This window comes from Rana temporaria, chromosome 4, assembly GCF_905171775.1.
Source record: "Rana temporaria chromosome 4, aRanTem1.1, whole genome shotgun sequence".
Taxonomy (NCBI): Eukaryota; Metazoa; Chordata; class Amphibia; order Anura; family Ranidae; genus Rana; species Rana temporaria.
The window spans coordinates 440,092,449-440,105,365 of NC_053492.1; the positions used below are offsets into that span (position 1 = coordinate 440,092,449).

The following is a 12,917-nucleotide window of genomic DNA, read 5'->3' on the forward strand; positions in this document are numbered from 1 at the left end:
GGGTGGGTGGGTTTTATTTTTCAAAGATTTTCATTGGTGACAGCTTCTTATATATTTGTTTGCTTTATTGTATTTGTATCTTTTTGCCTGACGAAGAGGTCCTGCGTGGCCTCGAAACGTTGCTCTTTTTGACATAATAGATATGCATTAAATCTTTGGACGTTATGATTCCTGGTGTGCTGGCGAGTATATATATATATGATTTGCTTTCCGGTTCCCAGCCGGTGATCGTTTCAGCACCCTTTTACTACTTGGCCATTTTGCCGGAAGGTGTGCAATCGGAATATTTTTGAGATTACTTATTTGGGTTTCCTTTTTGCACCCCCGGATGCCGCCCATTGATTGGGTTTATTCATTTCCGTGCCCTTGCATGTTGGGACACGGTGTCACCAATTGAATCTGATTGGGGTGTATCATTCGAATATCAATGGCATTTGATGAGACAACAGCTTCCCAGTTCAACAGAGCTCCAGGTTGTATCTACAATCAAGAGGAGATTGACGCCATCTTGTTTCCTGCTAGTGAAAGCAGAGCGTTTGGGAGCGATACTGTTACCGACATACATCGCGAGATTAAACGATTGAAGAGAAAACGTGTGGATCTTGAATTACATGGACAGACTCTCTCTGAGTATTATAGGACTAAGAAAATTCCAAGAGGTTTTCGTATCAGGAACCAACCCACGATTGGACGCCACAAACGTGAGTTTTGTGAAAAGTGGTGTGAGGTTTCCACGCAGAACTCACTTAATTACATGTTGATTGTGATAGAGGAAGTAAAGGTGCAACTGTGCCAAGTCAACAGGGAATTATCATCGTTTGAAATTACTACTCTTGATGATGATACACAAACAAATGCACTGCAGACCATTGACAATGAAATTTTAGCATATTCTGACAAACAGAAACAGGCTAAACGTGACAAGTTGAGATTGGTTAATCAAGACTATCAGGAGGGACGGGTTTACCCTTGGATATCAGGTGTCACTCGTGCTAGGAGGCGACTCCGCACACGTGGTGGTGGCACACGCAAATTTGGCCAACCACCAACATCTGAGAGTGACCGACCCACCGAGAATCCATCGAGTGACAGTGAGGCCGGAACCACTGCAGGCAACAAACACACGGGAAACGCCAGTAACGGAAACCTTTTTCCGGTTGCCGGCGGAAACGCAGATCCAGGAGGGGCGTCAAGAAATCCGGTCCCCCCCTTACCTCGCATGAACACGAGACGGGGAACCGGGCGTGCCCGGTGATTAACCTCTCTTCAAGACCAATCACTGAGGGTGAATCCAAATTGTTGTCCAAGGGTCTGTCATTTTGCCCCGCTAACAGATTAAATTTATTTGACTTTGAAGTAGAGATGTTCAAGTTTGAACGTACCTTGAAAATTAAACAATTCTTTCACAATCAACCTATGTCATTATCTAAAGTACCGTCTCCATTTAGACTAAAAAGTAAGTTTATTCCTCCAGGACAATTTCATTCGATCGAAAGCTACATCAGAACGATCAAACATGATGTCGTTCATAAAGCCTCCAAAAACGCACAGACCAATTTGGGACCTATGGACTTTTCAGCATTGAAATCCCTCAAGAATGACAGAAACATCATAGTTAAGCCCGCCGATAAAGGCGGGGGGGTGGTTATCATGGACTATAGTGATTACAGGGAGGGAATGCTTTCCATGTTGGCTGACACGTCTAGTTATTTATTATTGGGGAGTGATCCCCTATTGAGTACCAAGAATGGTTTGGCGAGACTGATCGGTATCGGTCGGACCAATGGCTGGTTGACAGACGAGGTTGCTGATTTTTTGTACAACGAATTTCCTCGTACACCTGTTATATATGGACTGCCTAAGATCCATAAGGGCATCACGCCCCTTAAATTTCGGCCTATAGTTTCTGGCACTGGTTCTGTCACCCAGCCATTGGCCCAGGTTGTAGACTATTATCTACAACCGGTAGTCAAGGATTTACCAGCATACATCCGTGATACGGGTGATTTCCTTGACAAACTTGGTCCCTCCTCCACATGTGATGACGGTTGGAAGCTTGCCACAATGGACATTTCCTCACTATACACCTGCATACCCAATGAGGCTGGTCTTCAGGCTGTTGATCATTTCTTGTCTAAACAAGGTTCCCTTGAGTTACCAAGGGCTTTTGTTATTGAATGTCTTGAATTTATTTTGGTGAACAATCATTTCAGATTTGAAGGAACGATGTATACACAGATTAGAGGGACAGCTATGGGGAGCTCCGCAGCTCCCTCTTTTGCTAACCTGTTTGTAGGCTATCTGGAAGAGGTGTATATCTATCCATCTCCTTTGTTTCATCAATATGTAAAAAAATGGATGAGATATATAGACGACATCTTTTTTATATGGACGGGGAGTGAGACGGACTTTGTGAAATTTGTGGAGTATATTAACAGCATTTTCCCAGGGATCGTGTTCAACCCAGAGATTTCGGGTGAATGTATTCCATTCCTCGATGTACTTATCACCATCACTGGTGGTAGTATGACCACATCCCTATATACTAAGCCCACCGATAGAAACACTCTGCTACACTTTCAGAGTGCACATCCAACGCATTTACGCCACAATTTGCCGATCTCACAGTTTGTACGGGTCTTACGGATCTGCTCAGATGAGCAAGATAAAAAGAAAGAACTTGATATCATGTACCAGAAATTTCTCGAACGTGGTTATCCCAGACCAATTCTGGATCAAGCTCTAGATAAGGCATTAACTGGTAGTAGCAAAAGCTCTAGGGCTAGTTCGTGCCCTATGCTAGTTCACACGTACAACCAAGAGTCAGGCACAATCAAATGCGCCACGGAACGCAATTTGAAAATATTGCAGTCAGATAGATCTTTGAGTCCTACAATCAAGACCAAACCAATGATGGCGTACAAACGCGGAAAAACGCTACGAGACCATCTAGTACAGGCTGACCCACGACACAAGTACGCGAAGACGGCAACTAAGATATCCCTCAAAACCGGATGTTTTAGATGCTATAACTGTAATATATGCAACTCCCTTATTTGTGGTGAATATTTTTCACATCCACATATGGGAGGTCGCTATCCTATACGCGAATATTTAAACTGCAACACCGACTTCTGTGTCTATATTCTAAAATGTCCCTGTACATTGGTATATGTTGGAAAGACTATAGGCCCATTTAAGAAGCGTTTCCAAAAACATAGGAGCGACATTAGGGTAGCCCTAACTAAGACCGCCAAGGGGGAACAGGTAGACTTCAACAAACCTGTGGCTTTACATTTCGTGACAGTCAAACACCAGATCCACGAACTCCGGGGTATGGTTATTGAACACGTTAAAGCACCCTATAGGGGTGGTGATCGGAATCGAGCACTACTTTGCCGTGAGGCCTATTGGATACACACATTAGGGACAGTGCAACCTGGTGGGTTGAACGCGAATTTGTCACTGACGTGCTTTATAGATGATCGCTGATTGATCGCTGTGACTTCCATTAAGCTCCCCTATGCAATGCCTTATGGCCTTTGATTGGGCTTATCTATCTAGTGTTCTTCTTCAATCGCATATTATTCTTGCGCCATCGTATTTATTTAAAGTTATTCTCTGATCTTATCTTGCCATTGTATATTAGAAATGACATCCCATATGGTATTTTTTATACCATCGGTTTTTTTCAAGCCCCCTGTGGGCTTCTTTTAACTGTATTTTGTTTTCTTTTTTCATGGTTGACATTGTAGACATTTTTACATTTGACTATGTATGGACGATGACCCTATCAACTTAGACCTTTAGGCAGGTTTGACATAGGATGTACATCGATATGGCTCGTTTTTGAGTGACCATTTGTCTGTTGGTGTTCTCACCCGGACCGTTAGCCCTCTGTATTGTGTCTACATGTCATATCTTACACTTTTTTAACAGTCTGTTCACCCTGGTGCTTTCTTACCTTTTTGTTTTTTGGTATTTTCTTTTGCTTTTTCTTTTCTTCTGTTTCAGTAATTTCACTTTGTTTTGTTTTTTGATTTCTGCCTTGTTTTGTTTTATTTTTGTTTTATTTTTGTTTTATATTTATTTTTATTTATCTTTATTTTTATTTGTATTTTTCTATTTTTATTTTTATTTTTATTTTTATTTGCATTTATTTATTTTTATTTTTATTTATTTATTTTTATTTTTTATATTTATTTTCATTTTTTATATTTATTTTTATTTTTATTTATATTTATTTATATTTATTTTGATTTTTTTCTATTTATGTTTATTTATGTTAATTTACATCTATTTTTATTTTTATTTATATTCTTTATTTCTTACATTTTTTCTAGTTGTTTATTATTGTTTAATTTTACTTTTTTTCTTTTTTTCTTTATTCTTTTTCTCCTTTTTTTCTTCTTTTTTGTCTATCTATGTAGGTGTATGGTTCTGTATTGGTGCTTATTATTAGTCATTTTACCTTTTTTTATAAAAAGTTTCTTCTTTTCTTCACTTATTATCTTATCCTGGGTGAATATAGCACGCTTCCTCTCTAGTACCTCCCATTGAACCATATCACAGCGGCTTGTTTTACAAGTCGCGCTGTCACATTATACATTTTTTCTGGCAATGTACAACTGAGCAGCTATGCGATCACTGTTTTGATCGTGAACACAGCTGGGGGTATGTACCCCATGTGACTCTTTGCTCATGCCTGTTTGTGATTAACTGATCACTAATAGGTGCTTGCATAACATACCTAATGTAGACTCCTGATTGGATGGGTGGGTAGAGGGAGGAGGTGTTTGGGGTGGGTGGGTTTTATTTTTCAAAGATTTTCATTGGTGACAGCTTCTTATATATTTGTTTGCTTTATTGTATTTGTATCTTTTTGCCTGACGAAGAGGTCCTGCGTGGCCTCGAAACGTTGCTCTTTTTGACATAATAGATATGCATTAAATCTTTGGACGTTATGATTCCTGGTGTGCTGGCGAGTATATATATATATGATTTGCTTTCCGGTTCCCAGCCGGTGATCGTTTCAGCACCCTTTTACTACTTGGCCATTTTGCCGGAAGGTGTGCAATCGGAATATTTTTGAGATAATTTAAATGGTACACGCCCCATTTGAATTAGGCGGGCTTGCGCCGGACGCCTTTACGTTACACCGCCGTAAGTTTACAGGCAAGTGCTTTGTGAATCAAGCACTTTACGTTACACCGCCGCAAGTTTTCAGTGTAAGTGCTTGATTCACAAAGCACTTGCCTGTAAACTTGCGGCGGTGTAACGTAAACGGGATACGTTACGCCGCGGCGCAGGTACCTGAATCTGGCCCAATGATTATAGAAAATGCATTTTAGAATACATAATTATACAACATACTTACAATATATGTTATGTGCACCAAGATATATGCTGCTTTCTATCATACATTCCATGTGAGTTATATTCCTACATCTATATATTTCTAAAAATGTGTTATGCAATACAAAAAAAAATGTATTATATATATATATATATATATATATATATATATATATATATATATATATATATATATTTATATTATCAGGTAAAATAAGTCATGAACATGTCACCATTTTTCTAGGTAAATCTATTTCTAAAAGGTACTATTGACATGACATTTTTTACCACATGTCAGTAACAATCCATGCAAGCCATACATACAAAGAAACCAAAACAAACAAGTTCAGAAATGTTGTTATGTGTAATAAAATGGAATGACACAGGGAAAAAGTATTGAACGCAGGAAGAAAGGGAGGTGCAAAAAGGCATGGAAAGACAAGACACCAGCTGAAATCTATCAGTAATTAGAAAGCAACCCTGCCCCTTGTCAGTGCAAATTAATATCAGCTGGTTCAGTCCCAACTGATGGCCTATAAAAAGGTGTCTCATTACCAAGGTGTCACACAAGAAACATCTCATGATGGGTAAAAGCAAAGAGCTCTCTCAAGACTTTTGTAAACCTTATTGTTACAAAAGATACTGATGGCATTGGTGACAGAAGGATTTCTAAACTTCAGAATTTTCCAGTGAGCACTGTTGGGGGCATAATGCGGAAGTGGAAAGGTCATCATTTCACCATAAACCGCTCATGACCAGGTGCTCCTCCCAAGATTTTTGACAGAGGAGTGAAAAGAATTACCAGAAGGAGTTGTCCAATAGAGAAAGACCACTTGTGGAGAGCTTCATAAAGACCTGGAATTAGCAGATACAATTGTTTCAAACAAAACAATAAGTAACGCAGTCAACCGCCATGGCCTGTATGCACGCTCACCATGCAGGGCTCCATTACTGGGGGAAAAACATGTTTAAAGCGGGGGTTCACCCTAAAACTACTTTCTAGTATTACAATGTCCCGACACATTACAATACAATTATGCCTATTTTTTTTTTTTTTTTTTTTATGCTGTACATACCTCGGTACAGCTAGTTCACCCGCGGCTTCCGGGTTGCGAATCCCGCGGGAGTGGGCGTTCCTAACTGGCTAGTGATCGACGTGATGACCAAAAACGAGCTCTCCCCGTCGCGTAAGCTGCGTCATGATTGCCGAAAGGAGCCGAAACGTCATTGCCCAGGCGCCGTATAGAGTCGGCTCTATGCGGCGCCTGCGCAGCGACGATCGGCTTCTTTCGGAAAGTCGTGACGCGCAGTATGCGTCGGTCGGAGGAACGTCAATCAACTAGAAACGCCCAGACCCGCAAGAATCATACCCGGAAGCCGAGGGATGAAACGGCGATAACAAAGTATGTACGGAAAAAAAAAAAAAAAACAGCATACCCGCAGTGTAATCAGTCTTCTCAATGTACTGTTAGAATTTTTTTTAGGGTGAACCTCCACTTTAAGAAACAAGTGACAGAAAAAGATTCCCTAAAGGGGAACTTCCGTTCATCGGAACCCTCCCCCCCTCCGGTGCCACATTGGAAACCTTTCAGGGGGGAGGGGGGTGCAGAAACCTGTCTAAGACAGGTATTTGCACCCACTTCCGGCCACACAGTCGGGTAGTCTGCGGGCAGAATGTCAGATCCCGTCCCCTTTCCCCGTTGTGTTCTGGGAAACACTCGGCTCCCAGAATACAGCGGGGACCAGTGAGCACGGCGCAGCGCGACTCCGTAGGGAACTGGGCAGTGAAGCCGCAATGCTTCACTTCCTGGTTCCCTCACCGAGGATGGCGGGGGGAGCAGCAGAGTGACGAGCGATCGCTCATCCTCTGCTGCGGACGGCGCTGGACTCCAGGACAGGTAAGTGTCCCAATATTACAAGTCAGCAGCTGCAGTATTTGTAGCTGCTGGCTTTTAATATATTTTTTACAGAGGAGCTCCGCTTTAAGTGGTTAAACTTCCTCAATTTACACACAGAAGTTTGCTCTAAGGAGGAAGCTTTAGTTACAATGTTTCATGTTGTTACAAACTTAGAAGTTTATCCCTTTGATCTAAGAAGGAAGCGTTAGTTACAATGTTTCCTGTAAAAACTTGGCAGATTTTCTTTTGGCAGCTGATAAGTCTCTCCGCTTGTTATATGAAATGATCGGCAAACTCTGCATTGGAGATGTGGGGGGGTGAATCGAGATCACGATTTTTTAACGCATAATTGTGCAGCTCTACACAGTATATAGATATATAGATAGATATATAGATAGGTATATAGATAGATACACACAGTATATAGATATATAGATATATAGATTCAGAAAGAGATACGACGGCGTATCTCCTGATACGCCGTCGTATCTCTGAGTGCGCTCGGTCGTATCTATGCGCCTGATTCATAGAATCAGTTACGCATAGATATCCCTAAGATCCGACAGGTGTAAGTGGCTGCCTTTTCAGGCTGGCCTCTAGGTGGCGCTTCTGTTTGTTTACGCGAGGAATATGCAAATTACTATTTACGTCGATTCAGAAACGAACGACCGCCCGGCGCTTTTTTTTTTTACGCCGTTTGCGTTCGGCTTTTTCCGGCGTAAAGTTACCCCTGCTATATGAGGGGTATGTGCGGCGTATCCTATGTTAAGTATGGCCGTCGTTCCCCGGCGCCGAGTTTTGAAATGTTTACGTCGTTTGCGTAAGTCGTTCGCGAATACGGCTGGACGTAATTTACGTTCACGTCGAAAGCCATGATGTTTTGCGGCGGATTTTCGAGCATGCGCACTGGGATGTTTTCACGAACGAAATACATAAAATACGCGGGGTCAAGCCAAATTTTAATAAAACACGCCCCCAACATCCCCATTTGAATTAGGCGGGCTTACGCCGGCCCACATACGTTACGCCGCCGAAACTAAGGGCGCAAGTTCTTTCTGAATACGGAACTTGCGCCCAAAGTTACAGCGGCGTAACGTATCTAGGATATGTTACGCCGGCCGGACAGATACGCTCAGGTATCTGAATCCGGCCCACAGTATATAGATATATAGATATAGATACACAGTATATAGATATAGATACACAGTATATAGATATAGATACACAGTATATAGATATATAGATATAGATACACAGTATATAGATATAGATACACAGTATATAGATATAGATACACAGTATATAGATATAGATACACAGTATATAGATATATAGATATAGATACACAGTATATAGATATATAGATATAGATACACAGTATATAGATATATAGATATAGATATAGATACAAAGGGCCAAATCCTCAAAAGAGATACGACGGAAGAACTGCTGTTACTCCGTCGTATCCCTGTTTCTATCTATAGAACTGATCCACAGAATCAGTTTTCCATAGTTAGGCAGAAGATCCGACATGTGTAATTGAATTACACTGTCGGATCTTAGGATGCAGTACCGCATCCGCCGCTGGGGGCATTTCGCGTCGAAATGCCGCCTCGGGTATGCAAATTAGCACTTACGGAGATCCACGAAGCTTTTCAGCTTCATTTTTTCTCCGTAAGTTTTATTTTGCAAACGCAAAATTAGGGCTGCTTTTACAAGGTGTAAACTGTTTACACCTTGTAAAAACAGACCTTTCTTAAAAAAAAATTTTGGCGAGGTATCTTTTTTTTTACCCGACGCAACTTTATTGTCCCGTCGCAATCCACAAAGCCCGACGTAACGTAATTTCGCGCTATGCACGTCGGGAAAATGACGTCACGAGCATGCGCAGTACGGCCGACGCGGGAGCGCGCCTCATTTAAATGGGAATCGCCCCCTGGAGAAGAGGAACGCCTTGCGCCGGCCCGATTTAAGTTACACCGCTCAAAATTTCTGGGTAAGTGCTTTGTGGATCGGGCACTTAGTTAGAGATTTTGCGGCGGTGTAACTTAAATGGAAAAAGTTACGTTGCGCCGGGTTTTTGAGGATTAGGCCCACAGTATATAGATATATAGATATAGATACACAGTATATAGATATATAGATATAGATACACAGTATATAGATATATAGATATAGATACACAGTATATAGATATATAGATATAGATACACAGTATATAGATATATAGATATAGATACACAGTATATAGATATATAGATATAGATACACAGTATATAGATATATAGATATAGATACACAGTATATAGATATATAGATATAGATACACAGTATATAGGTATATAGATACACAGTATATAGGTATATAGATATAGATACACAGTATATAGATATATAGATATAGATACACAGTATATAGATATATAGATACACAGTATATAGATATATAGATATACAGTATATAGGTATATAGATACACAGTATATAGATATATAGATATAGATACACAGTATATAGATATATAGATACACAGTATATAGGTATATAGATACACAGTATATAGATATATAGATACACAGTATATAGGTATATAGATACACAGTATATAGATATATAGATACACAGTATATAGATATATAGATACACAGTATATAGGTATATAGATACACAGTATATAGGTATATAGATACACAGTATATAGGTATATAGATACACAGTATATAGATATATAGATACACAGTATATAGGTATATAGATACACAGTATATAGGTATATAGATATAGATATAGATACACAGTATATAGGTATAGGAGTATATAGATATATAGAGAAGAGGGACAGTAGTGGATAAAGGGCGGGTAGAAGGATTTGTCCCCAAAACAAGGACTGTCCTTACCATACAGGGGGGGGGGGGGGGCTGGGACATACATTCTTATAAGAGTGAGAGAAGAAAATACAAAGATTATATACAAAAACTCAGGACTGTCCTCACCAAACAGGGACTAGGACTATCACACCTACAGGAGTAAGAATGAGAAGTGGGCAGAGGCATCCCTCCAAAACAGGGACTGTCTTTACCATACAGGGACTGTGATAAACATACAGAAGAAGGCGGACAGAAGTGGAGATAAACAAACAACAGGGACTGTCTCCATATATCAGGTACTGTCAATAAATAACAGGGACTGTCCTTACCAGAACTGGGATATAAACGTTTATAAGAGGGACAGAAGAGAATAAAGGGACAGGGTTTTTTTTCTCAGGGGCTGTCCCTATACATCAGGGACTGTCCCCATATATCAGGGACTGTCATTAAATACCAAGGACTGTCTCCATATATCAGGGACTGTCTCCATATATCAGGGACGGTCCTTACCAGAACTGGACTATAAACAGTTCTAAGAAGGACAGAAGAGAATAAAGGGACAGAGGGTTTTTATCTCAGGGACTGTGGCACACACAGTAGTGGGGGAGGGATTGTCCCTCTCTGTCAGGGACCGGTGCTGTGCTCCCTCAGCATGCAGCCAGTGTTGTCCTGTATCTGGGTGTAGCGCTCACACAGGCAGTAGACACGTACATACAGGGACAGGTGAAGACCTGTCCGGGACTGTCTGTCCCCCCTCTCCGGTCCCTCAGCACAGCCGGTTATTGGCCTACTTACCATCTATCGCCATGATTCTTCCAGCACGGAGCGTACCAAGCCGGCAGGTTATGGAGGGGGAGGCGGAGAAAGTGAATGACAAGGAACGAACCATAGGCGGCGGGGCGGGTTGCGCTTTCACTAGAAGGGAGGAGGAGGGGAAGGTCTCGGTGGGCTCGTCCAGTGCCGCACGCGCGGCCAGGTCTAAAAGCGGGAAAAGTGAGGCGATGAGGAATGGCTGAGGAGGCAGTGTGTGTCAGGACTGGGGTGATTGGGACACATGCTGCCTGTCACTGCCTGTTAATCATCCTCCCGCAGATGTTTACCGCAGCCCAGACACATAAAATGGTCATAAATAAACAACACTGTAGTAAATTAGGAGCTGAACAGGGTGAGAGTTCACCAACCATCAGTAAATTGTAAGGGTGTCCACACAGTCCTCACAGGGATTGATTTTTCCACAATTTTTTATGAGCGCCGTATTTTATATTAGACGGTTCTCCAAAAAAGCTGTAGCAATAAGTGATGTGGCCCTCAGTGCAAAACCATTCAGGGGCCCCACCTCAGGATTATCCATCTCAAAGTCTGTGCTCCCTGAGTGATGAAGAACTCATTTCATAGTAATTGTATAAATTCACCTTGACACACACGGACCAATCGGGTCCACCAGTGTGAAAGGAGCCTTATCATATGCCATTCAGGGGCTGTGCCAACTTAATAGCATCCTGGGCAAAACAATGCACTGGGACCCCTACCAGTCTGGTGTCCATTATCACAGTGCCCCCTTACATCAGGTGTCTCCTATCACAGTGCCCTCTTACATCAGATATCCTTAATCACAGTTTCTCCTTACATCAGGTGTCCTCTATCACAGTGCCAATTACATCTGGTGTCCCCATCACGGTGCCCCCTTACATCAGGTGTCCCCCTATCACAGTGCCCCCTTACATCAGGTGTCTCCTATCACAGTGCCCCCTTACATCAGGTGTCCCCTATCACAGTGCCTCCTTACATCAGGTGTCTCCTATCATAGTGCCCCCTTACATCAGGTGTCCCCTATGACAGTGCCCCCCTACATCAGATATCCTTAATCACAGTTCCTCCTTACATCAGGTGTCCTCTATCACAGTGCCAATTACATCAGATGTCCTTATCACGGTGCCCCCTTACATCAGGTGTCCCCCTATCACAGTGCCCCCTTACATCAGGTGTCCCCTATCACAGTGCTGCCCCCTTACATCAGGTGTCCCCTATCACAGTGCCCCCTTACATCAGGTGTCCCCTATCACAGTGCCCCCTTACATCAGGTGTCCCCTATCACAGTGCTGCCCCCTTACATCAGGTGTCCCCTATCACAGTGCCCCCTTACATCAGGTGTCCCCCTATCACAGTGCCCCCTTACATCAGGTGTCCCCTATCACAGTGCTGCCCCCTTACATCAGGTGTCCCCTATCACAGTGCCCCCTTACATCAGGTGTCCCCTATCACAGTGCCCCCTTACATCAGGTGACCCCTATCACAGTGCCTCCTTACATCAGGTGTCCCCCTATCACAGTGCCCCCTTACATAAGGTGTCCCCTATCACAGTGCCCCCTTACATCAGGTGTACCCATCACAATGCCTCCTTATATCTGGTGTCCCCATTGCAGTGCCCCCTTACATCTGGTGTCCCGTAACACAGTGCCCCCTTACATCAGGTGTCCGCTAACACAGTGCCCCCTTATATCAGGTGTCCCCTAACATAGTGCCCCCTTATATCGAGTGTCCCCTAACATAGTGCCCCCTTATATCGAGTGTCCCCATTGCAGTACCCCCTTATATCAGGTGTCCCCATTGCAGTGTCCCCTTACATCAGGTAAAACTTGAAGAGGAGATATGGACAGCCGCACACCAAAAAAAATCTTTAAAAGGTAGCCTTTAATTGTAAAAAGGAAAAAAGCACTACAGAGCACAGAAAACAGTGGGGTATATAGCTGACGCGTTTCGCACTAGGGTTCAGTGCTTAGTCATAGCTAGCTATATA

General features: G+C 42.3%; 1 protein-coding gene across 2 annotated transcripts in view; it reads right to left on the reverse strand.

The window, feature by feature from the left end:
• Positions 1-10,977, reverse strand: part of SYT14 (synaptotagmin 14) — a 278,830-nt gene extending 267,853 nt beyond the window's left edge. For both annotated transcript variants that reach the window (XM_040351499.1, XM_040351498.1), the window contains exon 1: positions 10,916-10,977. In XM_040351499.1, the coding sequence (XP_040207433.1) occupies positions 10,916-10,928 (13 nt within the window). In that variant the 5' untranslated portion in view covers positions 10,929-10,977. The remainder of the gene's footprint in view (positions 1-10,915) is intronic.
• Between the last annotated feature and the right edge of the window lie 1,940 nt (positions 10,978-12,917).